Genomic DNA, 18,840 nt, shown 5'->3' with positions numbered 1-18,840 from the left:
GGGGGAGTGCACAGTGGGAAGGGGACCCGGGGGCCTGTCGGACTCAGACGCTGTGGCCCGACTGAGGGGCGGTCTCCCAGTGTGGAGCGGGTGCAGATCCCTGTCAGTCTTTTCCATCACAAACACACGAGCATCACATGCTGTCGACAGAAGCACCTACTCAGGGCACCCAGGACACGGGTGTGGCAGGTCCTTTAAGTCTCAACGGTCGCACTTTCACATTTACCGTGTCACTGTGTCCACGTCTGGCCAACGCTGTCACCATAAACAAACTGGACCTCACTCATGCGGCGTCGAACTAAAATGTTCAACGTTGTCTAGGTAGAATTTGGCCAAGTTGTGTTTACAGAATCAGTAGGTTTTGTGAGCTGGTTGGGTTAGACGTGAGTGAGTGCTGTTTCGGGAGAAAGCTGCCTCTTTAGGAAATGGTAAGTACCGTGAGTCTGAGGTTGCTGTACAGCATTGAACCAAGCTGTGTTGTGTTCACACAAAGGCGACCGAGCTGTGTGGCCACGGGAGAGCGCGAGCTGGCTCTGGCTGTGGGGCATTGAGGGAACCAGCGATGCACCGAGTGCCATGTGGCCTGCAGTGCTGCCCGCTGCCCGCTGCCCGCTGCTATGGGGGAGCCGTGGTGCCTGTGAAAGAAAAGAACCCCGAAAGCTCTGCAGGGCGCGCGTGACATTTGACAATGCCGTGGAGCTGGAAGTGCTGGGGACAGTTCTACAGCCTGTGAGCCGTGCTTAAGCTGAACATTTCCGGGAAGATTTACGGGAAATGTGTTATAATTCATTGTCCTGAACAAATAGAGGCCACTGACATTTTTCTGACTGTTTGAGATGAGTGATAGACCCATAAAGCATAAGGACAGACACTATCTGGACCAACATACCACGGATTTTATCGCCCCAGTGGCACCCACAACCAGCCCACCGAGAGGAACAAGAGGGACATTTAAAACATGGAGTGACACATGTTCCAGGTGCCTAACTCCTAATAGAGAAGAAATGAAACAGAATAATGCAAGAGAAGGTTTGAGGTAAGTATTGATAGGTGACCCTCAAAATGAGGGTCGTGATTATGGGATCAGCCCCCCAAACTACCCAGACAACCTCGGTGAACTGTGGTCTCCTTTCTTCCATAGACAGAAGCTAACACGGGTAACACACTCAAGTGACAGTCACAGCCTCGTCACAAACCTACAATTGAAAAACATTTGCCTGGCCACCTTTGGACTGTCACCTTCCTCGGAGTAAATACTGACGGCGAAGGCCACGTGGTGGACATGTTTTAGGAACCCACTAACAACACATGCTGTCCGGGCCCTGGCTCAGGAGCGGAGCAGTGTGCATAGTTAATCACTCTCCTGTTTTCATATTCGTATTGCCGATGGTGTTTCCTTGTCATGATTTATTAGCCACGCCTCCTGTGCAAGGCAACGGCGTTACAAAGACACCCCAAAAGGCTGTTCCAGCGTTTCATTAGCAGAACCGATTGCGGTGGAGATTAGCCCACTTTCCTTTGCAGAATGGAGGCATATTTTGATTACTCTGTGAATCAAATCACAATTACTCTTCTCTCTGTTAAATGTACAAAGCTTGTTTTTCTTCCTTACCAATTCCTGCTTGGTTAAGGCACAGTGCCCGGGCCCTTTCGGACTTGGGTTTTGTGTGGTGCTGTGTCTGTGCCCTCTCCATGAAGCAGTGAGGATGTCTGATTGAGGCGCTAACAAAGGAGAATTTGAATTAAGGAGAAAGGGGCTTTGGGTGAGGAAAAGTCCGTCTCCTCTGTGTACCAATAAGCACCTAAACACTCATTGCTGAATATAAGTAGACTTCAGAAATATTTTTGATAACTTATCAATATTGGACTATTTCTATTGATTAAATTCAGATCAGATGTTATATTGAGTGACACTATAGCAAGAGGCCATTACAAAATAAAAATACCTAATCTTTATCCACTGGAAATTACCTTGGCCATTAGTTTTAAAAAATAAAACTAGTTCTGATTTCACAGAGAAAAATAATAAAATGGACACTAACTTATAAAAAGTCAATTTTCTCTACTGCAACATTTAGGCAAGGAAATTCATTCAACTTCATGGGAAACAAAATTACAATCCCAGGCTGTAATTTGCCCTTTTCTTCTCTATTTGTCCATAGAGATGATTTATACACCAGTCAATAAAAGCTGGATTTGGGGAATTATATTTTAGCATGCAGGAGCCATGGAGTTGATCAGCTAACACTTCCATTTAAAAGAAGCTGTGGTCTGAATGTCAGTGGAATTAAATAAGACGTGGGGAGGGAATCTGCCTGGTCATCATGCACTATAATGTGGCTAGTACATATCTTTGCTTGGCCGATACAATTTACACTAATAAAGAAAAAAAAAATATGCTCTAATTCAATAATCATTTTCAAGCTGAAATTCAACATAAAAGTACATGAAGTGAACAGTTATTTTCTTCATTTATCAGATGTGCAGATATGTATACATATGAAAGTTGATTAGGCTTTGTAACTTGCAGTCTAGAAAATATTCTATATAGCAAAGTAGAAAAACCATCAATTAATCTCAGTTTGTGCCATGCCTTGTTCCACTAAGTGTAGACTTCACAGGAAAAGCAAAAATATAAGAGAAGAAAGAGCAGAAGAAAATGTAGAGGTTAATTGCCTTTGTGGCCTCACAGTGGCTTTGACAGCTCGGATCCATTAAAATGTGTGTGAAAGTGGATGAAAGTACTCTTAGGAAGACTGCATGTTTTGAGGAATTTTGTTCTCAACATTCAGGTTTTCATTCCATTTATAACCTGGATAAAAGCTGACTGTACTTACAGGGTTGTCAGCTTTTATGTGTGCACATTGTGACACTGAAAATACTGGATATTTTCTCACAATTTTCATTGGAATGTGCACATATAGAGCAATACCTTCCTAATTATCATTTTCCTTCCTGGTTCTTTTCTCTCTTTTGGTGGGTAAATAAAATCTTGAGTAATTGTAATAAGTTCTCCCAAAACGTCATAGCCTAAAATGACCACACACAATATTTCACCATTTCTGTGGGTCGGGATCTAAGTGCAGCTCACCTGGGTGGTCGGGCTTGGCGTCTCTTTTGAGCTGACAATGGGGTCCAGTCATGTAAGTTTGACGGGGAAGATCTTCTTTCAAGACCCACGTGGTTGCTGGTGGGCCCCGCTCCTCACCATGTGGCCACAGCACAGGGTGACTGGTGACACGTCAGCAGCTCCCTCGGAGTGGGAGAAAGCAGGAGAGAAAGCAGGAACTCACCCAGGATGCGAGACCCAGTCTTCTATGACCTAATCCCGAAAGTGGCGTCCCATTGCTGTACCTTGTGCTCATTAGAAGTGAGTCACTTAGTCCAGTCCGCACTCAAGCAGAGGCAATGGCATCCTGTGAGTTCTCTGTTGCTGCTATAACAAATGACCCTAAACTTAGTGTCTTATAAATAAAACTAGAGGCCCAGTGCATGAAATTCATGCATGGGGGGTGGGGGAGGGTTCCCTCAGCCCAGCCTGCACCCTCTCCAATCTGGGACATCCCTCTCACAATCTTGGACCACTGGCTCCTAATTGCTCACCTGCCTGCCTGCCTGGTTGCCCCTAACTGCTCCCCACTGCTGACCTGATCGCCTCTCACTGCCTCTATGTGCTGGCCTGATTGCCCCTAACTGCCCCCCGCTGCTGGCCAGGTCGCCCCCAACTGCCCCCTCCCTGAAAGCCTGGTCACTCCTAATTGCTACCCCCCGCTGGCCTAGTTGCCCCTCACTACCCCCTCTGCCAGCCTAATCACCCCCAACTGTCCCCCTCAGCCTGGTTGCCCCTAACTGCCCCTCCCTCACCTGCCTGGTCACCTCTTACTGCCCCCCTCTGCCAGCCTGGTCACCCCTAACTGCCCCCCCGCCAGCCTGGTCACCCCCAACTGCCCCCCCCCCTGCCAACCTGGTTGCCCCTCACTGCCCTCCTGCCAGTCTGGTTGCCCCATGCAGCCTGCTTCTTCAGTCATGCCGGCCTGGTCATAGGCAGCCATCTTGTGATGGTGTAATGGTCAATTTGCATATTACCTCTTTATTATATAGGATAATTTAAATTTAGTATCTTAGCTTTCTGTAGGTCAGATGTCCAAGACAGGTCTCGCTGGGCAAAAGTCAAGGTCAGCAGGGCCATGTTTTTTTCTGGAGGTTCTTGGAAGATGCCTCCTTGTCTTTCACAGTTTCTGGAGGGTTCCACCGCCCTTTGCTCATTACCCCTTTCCCATCGCCAGAGCCCACGGGGGAGCGGAGTCCTCATAAGGCATCACTGTGACCTTCTTTTCCTCCTGCCTCTTCCAGATGGGGAGACCCTTGTTATTGCACTGGACTCACCCAAACGACCTAGGACAAGTTTCGTCTTTTAGAACCAGCTTACTTCCCCTTTGCTTGTAACAACACGGCCACAGGTTCCTGCATGTCTTCCAGGGACTGTTATTCTGCCAAGTGCAGGCATGAAAGAGTTGTGGACATCTTTGGTAAACTACCACATTAATTGGTTGCTATCAAATAATGCTCCTAGGACCTGCCTCCTTCCCAAGTGCACACACACACTCCGGGCCCTGCAGGGCGCTCGTTAGAAGCTGAGCAGACGGCCTGCGCCCATCACCCAGTGGCAGTGGGAACACACACCCCTACCTGCTTTTCCTCAGGCAGGCGCGGCTGCCAAGAGCAGGGGTCACATTTCTACCCTTAAGCAGGAGCAGGCCGTCAGTGCTGTTGGAGGAATGGCCTCTGGAGTCCGAGGGAATGTAATTTGAATGTGGTTCCTGACAGGAAATTACCTGGGCAGCCTATGCAAGTTACTGTCTCTGTTGTCTGAGGTCTTACCCCTATCAGTTAGGGACAGTGAGATGGACATTACAGAGATGTGCAGGTGAGTTTATAACTCAGATTTATTAGTCTCTGTTCTCCAAAATCTAGTCTATTTTAATAAGAAGGCAACTATTTACCCCACTACATACCTGTGATGTTAACTTTTTTCCACAAATGTCCATATGTCACTAATAAACAATATATTTTTAAGTTGTGTTCTTGACCTTCGACTGATGATTTGTGCCCCTGAGCCCCTGGGAGACACCTAATCTGGACATGAGATTTCCTTTTGAGAGTAGAACTCCCAGGTTGTTCAGCAATTCCACTTCTGGGTATTTATCCAAAGGAAACAAAAACACTGATTCGAGAGATATCTGTACCAGATGAATGTGAAAAGTACTTTTGTAATGTGTGTGAAAATGTGGCCAGCTATTAAATGACATACAAATGCCAACAACTATTATTATCATCAAAGGTGACCTTAAGAGAGCATTATTTCATTTTGAGCCTTTACACTAAATTAAAACTTAAATTTAAACTTAAATGTTTTCAGGTTTCTTCCCTGAAAGCTTCATTTTACTGCTCAAAATGCTCACTAATTCCTTTTCAAAACAGTTAAAAAAATAAAATCCTTAGCCCTAGTGCCCATCAACAGATGAGTGGATGAAAAAGCTGTGGTACATTTCCATAATGGAATGCTAAGCAGCTATAAAAAAGAAGGACCTCTTACCCTTTGAGACAGCATGGAGGGACCTGGAGACTATTATGCTAAGTGAAGTAAGCCAGTCAGAGAAAGTCAAGTACCACATGACCTCACTCATATGTGGAATCTAATGAACAAAATAAACTGATAAAGAAAATAGATCCACAAACATGGAAACGTGGATAGACTGATGATTCTTAGAGGGAACTGAGGGTGGGGGGAGAAATTAACCAAAGAATGTATCCTATGTAATAAAGAGGTGATATACAAATTGACTGTCATGCCCAGCTTTTTATTTTGATGTAGTTCCATTTGTTTATTTTCTCCTTAGTATCCTTTGTTCTAGGAGATGTATCTGTAAACATATTGCTATGAGAGATGTCTGAGATTTTGCTGCCTATGGTTTCTTCTAGGATTTTTATGGTTTCGTGACTTACATTTAAGTCTTTTATCCATTTTGAGTTTATTCTTACATATGGTGTAAGTTGGTGGTCCAGTTTCATTTTTATTTTTTTTTTTTGCATATGTCTGTCCAATTTTCCAAACACCATTTATTGAAGAGACTGTCTTAACTCCATTATATGCTCTTGCCTCCTTTGTCAAATATTAATTGAGCGTAATGGCTTGGGTGGATTTCTGGGGTCTCTGTTCTGTTCCATTGATCTATCTGCCTGTTCTTGTGCCAGTACCAGGCTGTTTTGATTACGGTGACTTTGTAGTATAACTTGATACCTAGTATTGTGATCTCTCCAATTTTGTTCTTCTTTCTCAAAATTGCTGTGACTATTTGGGGTCTTTTTTGGTTCCATATGAATTTTTGGAGTATTTATTCTAGATATGTGAAATATGCTGTTGGAATTTTAGTAGTGCTGAATTGAATCTATAGATTGCTTTGGGTAGGTAGTATCAACATTTTAATTATGTCAGTTCTATCAACCATGAACAGGGTATATTCTTCCACTTGTTTATATCTTCCCTTACCTCTTTTTTCAACAAAAGGAAGAGAAACAATCCAATTTTAAAAAATGGGCAAAGGATCTAAATAGATACTTCTCCAAAGGGGACATACAGATGGCCAGGAAACATATGAAAAATGCTCAAGGTCACTAATCATTAAAGAGATACAAATTAAAATGACAATGAGGTATCACCTCATACTGCAAAATGGCTAACATCAACAAATCAACAAATGGCAAGTGCTGAAGAGAACGTGGACTGGTTCAGCCACCATAGAAAACAGTATAGAGTTTCCTCAAAATATTAAATATGGAACTGCCATTTGACCCAGTGATCCCATTTCTAGGAATATATCCTGAGAATCCTGAAACACCAATGAGAAAGAATGTATGCACCCCTATGTTCATAGCAGTGCAATTTACCATAGGTAAGATCTAGAAACAGCCCAAGTGCTCATCAGTACATGAGTGGGTAAAGAAGTTCTGAGTACATTTACACAATGGGATATTAAGGAGCTGTTAAAAAGAGAATATCTTACCCTTTGAGACATCATGGAGGGACTTGGAAAGCATTATGCTAAGTGAAATAGCCAGTCGGAGAATGACAAGTATCACATGATCTCACTCATATGTAGAATCTAAACAACAAAATAATCTGATGAACAAAATAGATCCAGAGACATAGAAGCATGGAACAGTCTAATGAATCTCAGAGGGAATGTGGGAGTGGTTGGGTGGGAAGAGATTAAGCAAAGAATTTGTATGCATATATGTATAACCCGGGGACAGACAATAGTGTGGTAAAGGCCTGGGGAGAGGGGCAGGTAATAGGCTAGAAGGGATCAATGAGGATAAAAAGGGGACGTCTGCAATACATTCAACAATGAAGATAAATAATAAATAAATAAATACGTCCTTCATTTTGACCTTTGTAGAGATTTGACAGATGCTCATGAAATACAGAAAAATAATCTTCAAGAAAAGTATCCCAGATAAAATAAGAGACAACGTGATAGGGGGGAAATGACATAAGTTTCAGGAGTTAAGTAAATTCACATTTGATAAATGCCCCGTTTGGTGCTGGCCTTGCACCTGAGGGAGGTGTGCTGTGCTTGCTGCTAAATCTCTTTAAACTAGACGTTGATTATCCGTGCACCAGAGCCACAGAGCTTTATCAAGTTCCGTGGCCACTTACACCTCAAGGCCAATCAAAGGTGTGTTGACAATTAGCTAGTGGGAGTTTTGATGGAGGAAAAAGTAAAACCAACAAAAGAAGAGAAACCGGTCGGCAGACTTTGCGGATGATGCCAGCCTGAGGAACGGCTCACACCCACCTCCCCGGGACCAGGCCTCGCTGAGATCAGAGCCAGCAAGTGAAAAAGGCACCCAGCCGCGCACGTGCACTGTCCTCGCTCCCTTTCTGTTGGGGAGACCGCAGTCACAGACAGCGCCCCTCCCCAGGTGCTGAGCAGGAACTCGGAGTTTCCACTTTTACTTGTCCTTGCAGACAGAGCCGGAGCAGAGCTGGTCTGGTAACCAATGGGATCGGCCAAGCGGTGATCTTTGCATTAGCATTCTAATAACCGGAGGCCGCGTCCCTGGCGCAGTGTCAGAACTAATTTATGAAACTAGGTCCGAGCGCTCATTAAAATGCTCACAATCAGTGACTGCCCAGTAAAATGAGGCTACAGTTGCAGACCCACACCAGTGACTATTTTACATACCATTAAGGACCTATTTCAGAGGCTCAAGCTAGCTTTGATTCTGCAAAGAGAAAAACAAGATGAGAAAGCCATTTGCTGTTGGACAAAACCGGCCGCGCTCCCCCTCAGCTTCAGGCCGGAAATGCCCCCAAGTCCGCACTGGAGAGCACAGGTGGGCGGGCTCGCCTTCTCCAGACTGGGGCGTGGTCCTTAGGTTGCGGCACCCCGGGCAGCCCCAGCTGACCACGGCCTTGGGAACCCACCAGGCAGCGCAGCCGAGAGTCAGGTGTGTTTCCCCATCACTGCCAGACAGTCCCCCCAGCACCCTTCACTCCTACAGCCTCCGGGATGCCAAGGCTCCTGGGGACTCGGTGCAGGACTTTCCCTGCTGCTCCCCCAGCCAGGCCAGGTTGGAGGGCAGAGAAAGGCGAGCCCTGACCTGGGTGAGAGCCCTGAGGCAGTGGGGCGCTTCTGGACTGAGTCTGGTGGGGCTGTGGCTCCTGGCTGTTGCTGAGGCTCAGGCTGCCCTCTCTGCCAGGACAGTGCCTGGCATGGCGCTGAGCTCACTAGTACGGACAGCTGCCATGCATGATCATGGGAGCCATTCAATCTCCCGGTCTCTGGGGCATCTGTATGCGTGGCGTGGGAGCAGGGACCCGCTTTCGCATTTCCCAGGATTGCTCCGAGGTGCTGACTCACAGTAACCGCACACCCGCGGAATGTTGCCTGGGCTGGTAATGGATGGTTTCACGCCTTCGCTTGTCAAACCCAGCAGACTGTTTTCTTCATCTCCTGGATTTTTATTCAAAGAAACAGGAGTGAATCTTTAAATCTTCCAAATGTGAACAATAAAAGCCTGAGTGGCTTTTCCTGGCAGCATCTGTGCCGAAGCTGAATTATTTAAACTTTTATTTAATCCTGGGGAAGGGAGTGAAACAAAATAATCCCAAGAATAACGAGATTACTTTTCATTAAATCACTTAGAAATTGTTTTTCTTCTTGTAAATGTTTTCTCCATCTAAAAAGATCGCATCGGTAATGTGGATGCCATCACTTGGATATCAAGGTTACATTTCTCTCGCCACGACGGATGCCCACAGGGTGGTAGAGATAGGCAACAAGTGTTTGTTTCCTGTAATAGTGTAAATATTACGTGATTTCAAAGATTCAATTCACTTTTAAAGGAGAATATTCCCGATTGAACACATGCAAATAAATAAATGTAAAACACTTTTCTAAATATTTCTGGTCGTCTCACAAACTAGAGTTTCAGGGACGCGCTCTGTCTGGCTGGATACTCATAGGGGTGCCATCCAAAACATCTCCATGTTCAAATCTGTATAAAACACTGACGGGGAACATAACTGAGTGGTTCTTTTTCCAGAATCTTATGCTTTAATATCCATTACAGATATCCAAGAAAGGATGGCAGATTTATTTTGCCATGATTTATGTGTTTGGCAGTGTACCTAACAGCATCTTCCAAAACATTCTTCAGGTAACTAGCCCGCTCGGCCAGAGCTGACCAAGTGAGCTGGCTGCACTTCCGCAAGCCGTGCGTGCTGCGCCTGCTGGGCTGTGGAAAGCCAGTTGACTGGCAGGCTCATTGAGCACCTGCTGGACAAACACCCGTGGGCAGGCAGGAAGGGGAGTGGAATGATGACTGTCCTGTAGGCGTCCCAGGTCAAAGGAGCAGTCAGCAGTCAGCACCGCTGGAACAATGTAATAAGTGAGGTGGGAGCAGAGAGGAGAGCCACGCCTGTTTGGGCATGGGGTTGGAGGTATCTTCCCAAGACTCAAAGCGTAAAATCATAGAATGCGGCCACTAACACGTTCAGTGGTATGCTACCAGGACCTGGACATGTGAGAAGATTTCTGCGTGTAGGCTGTCCTTTCTGAGGATGACACTTTGCAATTGCACCTGTCTCCCTCTGCCGCGAATCGTTTACCTCAAATCCAAAGAGGTTCGTTCAGCTCATTGACTTTTTCTAGTTCTGTAACTTTCTAGTTATTTCTCTCGTGGTATATTGACATTGCTTATTTAGTGTAAAACTAAAGAAGAAAAGAAAACTCATTACACTTTTTAGAACATTGAATATATTTCAATGAAGTTAGTGGCCCAACAGAATATTTTTCAATTGTTTGAATCTGAGGTTTAGTATTAGAAGGATAAAATTTTCTCTTTTCTGTATTTCTTATGCTTCCGTGAAATATTGAAACCTCAAAATAGATATGGGTTTGCCCTGGCCAGTTGGTTGAACATCATCCCATGCACGGAGAGGTCACCAGTTGGATTCCCAGACAAGGTATAAGCCTTCGTTTCTGGCTCCATCCCCAGGAGGGAGAATGCAGGAGGCAGCCAATACAGTAGATGGTTCTCTCTCATCGATGCTTTTCTCTCTCATTGATGTTTCTCTCTTCCTCTTCCTTCCTCTCTTTTTCTAAAACCAATAAAACATATTTAAAAATATAGATATGGTTCCATTCTACAAGCCTCTCAGTAGGTCCTTACAGAGGCGCACAATGTCACAGGCCCCTCCCCCTCCCTGTGTGGAGATCTCCTGTGTCCAGGAGTCTCCTGGCCTGGGGTAAAGCCCTAGCTTCCTCTGCTTTGCCCCTGTGTCTGAGAAGGGATCAGGGGAGTTCCTCCACACAGGTGAACCCAAACAGAAACTCCTCAAGGGACTGCTTTTTGGTGGTACTCATCTAGTTTCACCAACCCTCTCTACAACAACATGATTCTCATACTCAGGGACTAGAGTCCACCAGCTGGGTACATAGATACCTCCATAGGTACTTCTGCACAACAAGTAGGAATGCAACTAGGGTTTTGAGGACTATCTCAAAAGAATTTGTTGAGGATAATTAAATCCACATCCACATCCTTTCTTGAGGACACTATAAGATCCTAAATGTTAGTATTTGGTATGAATTTATTTGCAAACTCAAGAACTTAAGAAATGACACTTTATGTTCTGTATCTTAATATTTTGCTCCAAAGCTCATATCATATGAGAGTGGCCTAAAATGGAAGCTTGGTCATCCCTCTTCTTGCCCTACCTGTGTGTCACTGGCACACTGCCAGGCAATCGGGGAAGAATGCCTCAGAGGTTGCTCTGCCACTGACCACAGAGGGTACTGTTAAGATGCCATTCACTTGGTAGGTACGGTCACTCCAAGGTCAACAGGTCTTGAGACATAAAAACCTGAGTTTTGGATTCCAGAGAAGTTGGGTTGTTCTCAAGGCACAATTGAATCTTGTATTTATAAAGTTTAATACGAAGGTAGTGCTCGCTCATCCCAACCTTTGCAATGCTTTATGTTCACTGATTAGCTGAGTTCCCTGCCTGCTGTCCCTTGTCCCTTGTCCCCAACCAACGCCTTTCACCCTCACCCCTGGCACAACCACTAGATTTCAGGTGATGGTCGCTAAAGCAGTGTAGAACATGTACATAAAAGGCTAAGCAACTGTCCAGTAGCTATGACACACACTGACCACCAGGGGGAAGATACTCAATGCAGGAGCTGCTGAGCTGCCGTGACTTGGCAGCAGTGGGTTCTCAGGTAAAGCACCCTGGAACCAGAGAGGAGGGAGTCCGATTCCTGGGTATGTCACCTGAGAACCGCCCTTTCACAATCTGGGACCCCTTGGGGGATGTTGGACAGCCAGTTTTGGCCCAATCCCCACAGGCCAGGCCGAGGGACCCCACCTGCTGAGGGACTCTGTTCACTCCACAAACACCCTTTGAGCCCTGCCCTCCCAGGTGCTGCCTGCCGGGGAGGGACCACGGGAGGTTGGCTCCAGGGCATGTCTGGCCCATCTCGCCCAGTCCCACCCCACCGGCCACCTTCTAATTAATTTCCTTTCAATGTGCTCATCCATCCCTAACACAGTGTATTGAATCCACTCCACAGAAATAGAAGTCTTCCCTTGTTCTTATAAAATAATCTCCCTCACTTCTTTCCAATTGTTCTTCAAGTTTGCCCCCTTTGGATTTTCCTTTTTATCATCCTTTGGAAATTTTAACTGTATTAAATCTAGTTGGTTATGTCATTTTCCAAACCTTTGTACTCAACTTTGCAATTTCTTATGTTTTATACATTTTTAAAAAATTGAGTTGGTCAATTGCATGCAGATACTCTTTTGTCATGTATTTAAGCATCTCCTTGTTGAATCTTAGTGACTTTATCAGAGTTATCATTCCTAAAGCAAAGAATATGCTCTCTTCTTAATATTTCTCTCTCTCTCCCCTCCCCTCTCCTCTTTCTGTCTCTCTTCATTTTTGGTTAGCATTCCTAATTCCCCCTACCCTGTTCAACATTTTCTCTTTTCATACTACTTATCAGCTTCTAATCTGTCATGCATTTTTCTCACTTATTATGTCTGTTGCCCACAGTCTGTTCCCCCGGTAGAAGATGGCTTCCACAGAGGTGTGTCTAACCTGTTCGGTACATGACCTATCTCCACCAGTGCTGGGCCTAAGTCAGTGCTCAGTCAATCCTTGTTGAATGAGTGAAGGACATATAACATTTGCATAGAAAAATGGCAAGAAAAACTTAAAACTTCATGGTTTACTTTCCTCAAATGGCTGCATAGTTTCTTAATCCATGCTATTTTATCTTATGCTTCCAGATATCAACATGGCCGGAGAACCCAAACCCTACAGACCAAAACCCGGGAGCAAGAGGCCCCTCTCTGCACTTTACAGGTGAGTGGGTGGGCACGAGGCTGCACTATGTGGCCGTGGAGATGCCCACCAACTTGAAAGGCAATGCAGGTGACCTATGAGGGCAAACAGGAGCAGCCAGCACCGACGTCAATGGCGCGGCACTGGCCTGGTTGGACGGCGGACCTCCTGGTCTGGCGGAACCTCCTCAGACAGCTCTCTTACACCCTGGTGACGCCTCTCCTAGCCCACTGGCAGGTGGTGGGACGGTCAGCCTTCAGTGATGGCCTCATGCCTGCACTGTAGGTGGCTCACACGTGGTGCTTGATTTAATTTAATTTTCACAGCAATGCTGCTCTCCTCTTTCAGACTGAGATGCTGACATGTAGCTGCTGGGCCGGAATCCCATCCACCTGGCCACTCAGCCTCCTTGTGACAACGCGCATGCCCCTGCCCCCCTCTCTCCCAGACAACAACACCGTATTCCTCTTCTCCGAGGGCAGCTCCGTGTCCTCCCCTCTCCCCACAGTCCTGGGTCTAAGTCCATTAACAGCTGGTGCTTCCCTCCCAGGCGGCAGCTTGTGGTGCCCACACCTGTCAGCTCAGTGCCAGCGGATGGGGGGCATGTGTTTAGCATCCTGACTGTTCTGCATGTACTTTTCTTAGGTTAAGTAAAATTCGGTCGATTTGGGGGAAAACAAAAGTAAACTCTTGGAAATTTTGGTTTTTTTAAAAAACAGCCTCTTTGGAAAAAAAGCCCTGTCATGCGGTTGAGCCCGTGCCCCGTTCATGTGCCCTGGCATTGCTTTCTGGCTCCTGGGCTGACTCTGCTCTGGCCACTACATTCCCTCCTGTCGCAGCAGCTGTCCCGGGCGATTGAGGTCTCCTGTCATTCCAATCAACCCGGGCCTCTCCCGGACTCCTGTCTTCACCCCATCGGTGTCCCCATCCCACCCCAATCATCTCCCTCCTGTCGCAGCAGCTGTCCCGGGCGATTGAGGTCTCCTGTCATTCCAATCAACCCCATCGGTGTCTCTCCCGGACTCCTGTCTTCACCCCATCCGTGTCCAATCAACCCGGGCCTCTCCCGGACTCCTGTCTTCACCCCATCGGTGTCCCCATCCCACCAGCCCATGCGGGCTGACAAGGCCCCTCCCGCCCGCTGTCATGTGGATAACCGAGAACTGAGCTGGGCTGTTACCATGGATGGCGGCGGATGCAGCAGAGGGTGCTAGAAGGCAGCTTGGAGCTGTGGCCTTGCCTCTGTCCTCTGAAAGCCCGCACTCCTTTGCAGCCACGCACAGCCTCACGCACAGCCTCACCCACAGCCTCACGCACAGCCCCACCCACAGCCTCACCCACAGCCTCACGCACAGCCCCACGCACAGCCCCACACACAGCCTCACCCACAGCCTCACCTATAGTCTCACCCACAGCCCCACGCACAGCCTCACCCACAGCCTCACCCACAGCCTCACGCACAGCCCCACCCACAGCCTCACCCACAGCCTCACGCACAGCCCCATGCACAGCCCCACGCACAGCCTCACCCACAGCCTCACCTACAGTCTCACCCACAGCCCCACGCACAGCCTCACGCACAGCCCCATGCACAGCCTCACCCACAGCCTCACCTACAGCCTCACCCACAGCCTCACCTACAGTCTCACCCACAGCCTCACGCACAGCCCCACCCACAGCCCCACCAACAGCCTCACCTACAGCCTCACCCACAGCCTCACCCACAGCCTCACCCACAGCCTCATGCACAGCCTCACACACAGCCTCACCCACAGCTTCACGCACAGCCTCACCCACAGCCTCACGCACAGCCGCACACACAGCCCCACCCACAGCCTCACCTACAGCCTCACGCACAGCCCCACCCACAGCCTCACCTACAGCCTCATGCACAGCCTCACCCACAGCCTCATGCACAGCCTCACCCTCAGCCTCACCCACAGCCTCACCCACAGCCTCACACACAGCCTCACCCACAGCCTCACGCACAGCCTCACACACAGCCTCACCCACAGCCTCATGCACAGCCTCACACACAGCCTCACCCACAGCTTCACGCACAGCCTCACACACAGCCTCACGCACAGCCGCACACACAGCCCCACCCACAGCCTCACCTACAGCCTCATGCACAGCCTCACCCACAGCCTCATGCACAGCCTCACACACAGCCTCACCCACAGCCTCACCCACAGCCTCACGCACAGCTTCACCCACAGCCTCACTCACAGCCTCACCCACAGCCTCATGCACAGCCTCACGCACAGCCTCACACACAGCCTCACCCACAGCCTCACCCACAGCCTCACCCACAGCCTCACCCACAGCCTCACCCACAGCCTCACGCACAGCCTCACCCACAGCCTCACGCACAGCCTCACACACAGCCTCACCCACAGCCTCACCCACAGCCTCACACACAGCCTCATGCACAGCCTCACCCACAGCCTCATGCACAGCCTCACACTCAGCCTCACCCACAGCCTCACCCACAGCCTCACGCACAGCTTCACCCACAGCCTCACTCACAGCCTCGCTTCCAGGGCGGTCCAATGCGAAACAGTCAGAGCTCGGGACTGCGGGGCCCTGCCTCGCCTGCTGCCCCGGCTCTCCGGTGAGTGGCCAGCAGAGAGCTGAGACGATGTATTGGAAGTGTATCTAGATTGATCTTAGTATTGTGTGCGAATTTTAACTGAGATTTTTAATATAAGAATGGAAAGCTAAACGGCTTCACACCAATGTTGCTACTTGGTCCAGGGCGTGTGGACGTGAGAGGCAGGAGACGTCACCGGCGAAGGCCTGCTTTGGCCGCAGAGAAATGCAGCCCGTTCCCCGGGGGGCTTTGGGCGGGGCGCTCCGCAGCTGCCGGGGCAGCGGGAAAAGCCAGCGCCGGGTCCTTAGAAAGCAGTCAGCGGCGGCCTGCTCATCAGTTACGCCGCCCGTGCAGGGACGTCCACTTTCCTGCCTTTGGTTCTCGGAGTGGTTCCATTTTCTTAGAGATAGACGCTCATGAGAAGAAATGCATGCGCTTGTAGCTGTCATTCCTCTATTACTCAGCTACTTAAATTGTGAATTCAAGAGAATTAGAAGCATCCGATGCACTGCTGGTGGGAATGCAGACTGGTGCAGCCACTGTGGAGAACAGTATGGAGTTTCCTCAAAAAACTGAAAATGGAACTCGCATTTGACCCAGTAATCCCACTCCTGGGAATATATCCGAAGAAACTAGAAACACCAATCAGAAAGGATATATGCACCCCTATGTTCATAGCAGCACAATTTACAATAGCTAAGATTTGGAAACAGCCTAGGTGCCCGTCAGCAGATGAGTGGATCAGAAAACTGTGGTACATCTACACAATGGAATACTATGCTGCCATAAAAAAGAAGGAAATCTCATCATTTGCAGCAACCTGGATGGAATTGGAGAACATTATGCTAAGTGAAATAAGCCAGTCAATGAAAGAAAAATACCACATGATCTCACTCATTTATGGATAATAAAGAACATTATAAACTTGAACAAAAAGACAGATACAGAGACAGTAAAGCATCAAACAGACTGTTAAATTACAGCGGGAAGGTTAGGAGAGGTGGGGAAGATAAGAGATCAATCAAAGGACTTGTATGCATGCATATAAGCATAACCAATGGATGCAAAACTCTGGGGGGTGAGGGCATATATGGGAATGGGGTGGGGGTGGCAATGGTAAGATATGTACACATATAATACCTTAATAAAAAAAATTGGAAAAAAAAAAGAATTAGAAGCAGAAGCCATTTCCGTCTGACCCTGCGCACAGACCACACTAATTTTTATGCGATTTCCATCTATTTACACAAATGAAGGCTGGGATGCGCTGACCCTGCCAACTGGCCACCACGGGAACAGAGCGCCGCTAGAAAGCCCCTGTGCGCCCCGTCAGCTGGAGGTCTCCATCCTCCCTTCTCCCGTGGGGCCGGCTGTTTTCATGCTCCTCCTTCACCGCCCAGCTCAGGGCTGCTGCGTGCACCTGGCGTCCTAGGCGGGAAGTAAGCTTATGAGACAACCAAGGGTTTGCCTGGAGTCAGATCACAAAATCAGAGCCTGAATTCTGGGTGCAGCCCTGGAGACTGGTGACCTTGCTGGGAGCTCATGGCCATCTCCACCTGCTACCATTGAAACTGCACAGCTTGTGACAAGCAGATTCCTGCCACCCAAAGCCACAGTCCATTCCATTTCTCTCCATGTGCACACGAGAACATGTGTTACCACCATTCACGCTGCTTCAAGTTCTTCTTCACATATAGTTGTGTAGTTTTCTTTAAGCTGATTTTCTCTTAATTTTTATTGATTGATTTTAGTGAGAGAGAGGAGAAAGAGAGAGAGAGAGAGAGAGAGAGAGAGAGAGAGAGAGATATCAATTTGTTGTTCCACTTATTTATGCATTCATTGGTTGCTTCTTCTATGTGCCCTGACCAGGGATCAAACCACAGCCTTGGCGTATCAGCACGGCCCTCTGACCAATGAGCTCCCCGGCCAGGGCGATGGGTTCCCTGACAGGGTGACACTGAACAATCGGGGTGGAAGCGCCCAGGGGTGTCGGGAATGTGAACGTGGAAGCAGCTCGCACAGGGAGCTTTCTGCTTTCCTGTTCTTTGCACCTTTGGGTCTGTTTCCTTACCTGTCACGTGAAAGGACTGGAATGATTTCATTTGTTCATTCATTCATTCGTACAAAACATTTACTGGGTACTTACTCTAGTGTGGGCACTGTGACAGCTGATCTTCCTGGCAAGTGACACAGAAAAATGCAAGGCTGCAGGGCATGGAGAGGACAATGAATTCAAAGTAATGATTTCACAGTTACAGGTAACCTTGGGTTTGCCTTCATGCCCTAAACTGCTGTCTCTGTCTCTGCTCAGCGGGGGGTGGAAGAGGTCTGCCATCAGACTCTCCACTTATGTCCATCTCCTCTCCATCGTCACCACAAAGCAGCACCTACATGGAATATCCACGCAGGCATCACGTGCCTTGCTGCTTCTCGTGACTGAGTTTGGACTTAGCCAGACAGGCTGCACTGATCATGCATCCTATGCTGAATTAACATGGCCTACAGAGAAGACACAAACATTTTAAAACATAGTGCAGCTGCGAAACATTTCCTGTCTTGTACATGAGTTAGGTGTACATGTAAATAAGGAACATGGATGAACATAAATGCACACAGATATGCAAGACAGGAAGTGAGAGCAGTACTGCTGACGGGGAAGGGGCACAAAGTCTGGGTGCTGCTGCTGCACGAGTAGATGGTCACTCGGCACGCCAGGCACAGACTCCGCCCCTGCACAGAGGTCAGAAGAGCATGGCATGCTGGGAGCAGGATCAGCCACTGGCGAAGACCACAGAACTGGACTGTCTGGTGGCCAGGCTCTCCCAACCCCTATCGCCTGCTCATCGGATGAAGGCGGTCCAGCTTCTGTTCTCAGGCTCTCAGGGAACAGTGGCTCAGGCACAGGGTTGGAGGAAGGGAGCAAAAGTAATGATTTCCGTCTTGGACATGAATTCATAAAGACAGACAATTCACGAAAACAGCACTTGTAATAAAAAGGTCTCTCATTCGAGGCTATTGGTATAGGAAAGGTAATTAGCCATTTGTGAACATTCCATAAAAATTGGACCTCATATAATGGTGAATAGCAAATGCTCTCTGAGGAAATGCTGTAACGTTGGATAACTTGCTGCTTCCAACAGTCTGTGTCCATCACTGTGGCATCCACAATAATGATTCTCCCGCAGGAAGTGACTTTCCCCACAAACACAGTTCCAACGGTACTAACTCATTGCTTAAGGGGGAGAAGGGTGTGATGGTTCCCCCTCTGCTTGGAGAGGAAATAGAACTTTCCTCTGATGTGAGCAAGGCGGACAGTGTATCAGAGCTGATA

At 47.9% G+C, this 18,840-nt stretch overlaps 1 protein-coding gene across 1 annotated transcript in view; it reads left to right on the top strand.

Annotated features, from left to right (window-relative positions):
• The window catches only part of RALYL (RALY RNA binding protein like), a 264,866-nt gene that overhangs the window by 160,761 nt on the left and 85,265 nt on the right, over nucleotides 1-18,840 (top strand). Inside the window, exon 2 of the mRNA XM_054708761.1 lies at nucleotides 12,862-12,937. Within this exon, the coding sequence (XP_054564736.1) occupies nucleotides 12,862-12,937 (76 nt within the window). The remainder of the gene's footprint in view (nucleotides 1-12,861; nucleotides 12,938-18,840) is intronic.

This window comes from Eptesicus fuscus, chromosome 19, assembly GCF_027574615.1.
Source record: "Eptesicus fuscus isolate TK198812 chromosome 19, DD_ASM_mEF_20220401, whole genome shotgun sequence".
NCBI lineage: Eukaryota > Metazoa > Chordata > Mammalia > Chiroptera > Vespertilionidae > Eptesicus > Eptesicus fuscus.
The sequence above is the reverse complement of the archived record's forward strand: the minus strand, read 5'-3'. Positions and strand labels throughout refer to the sequence as shown.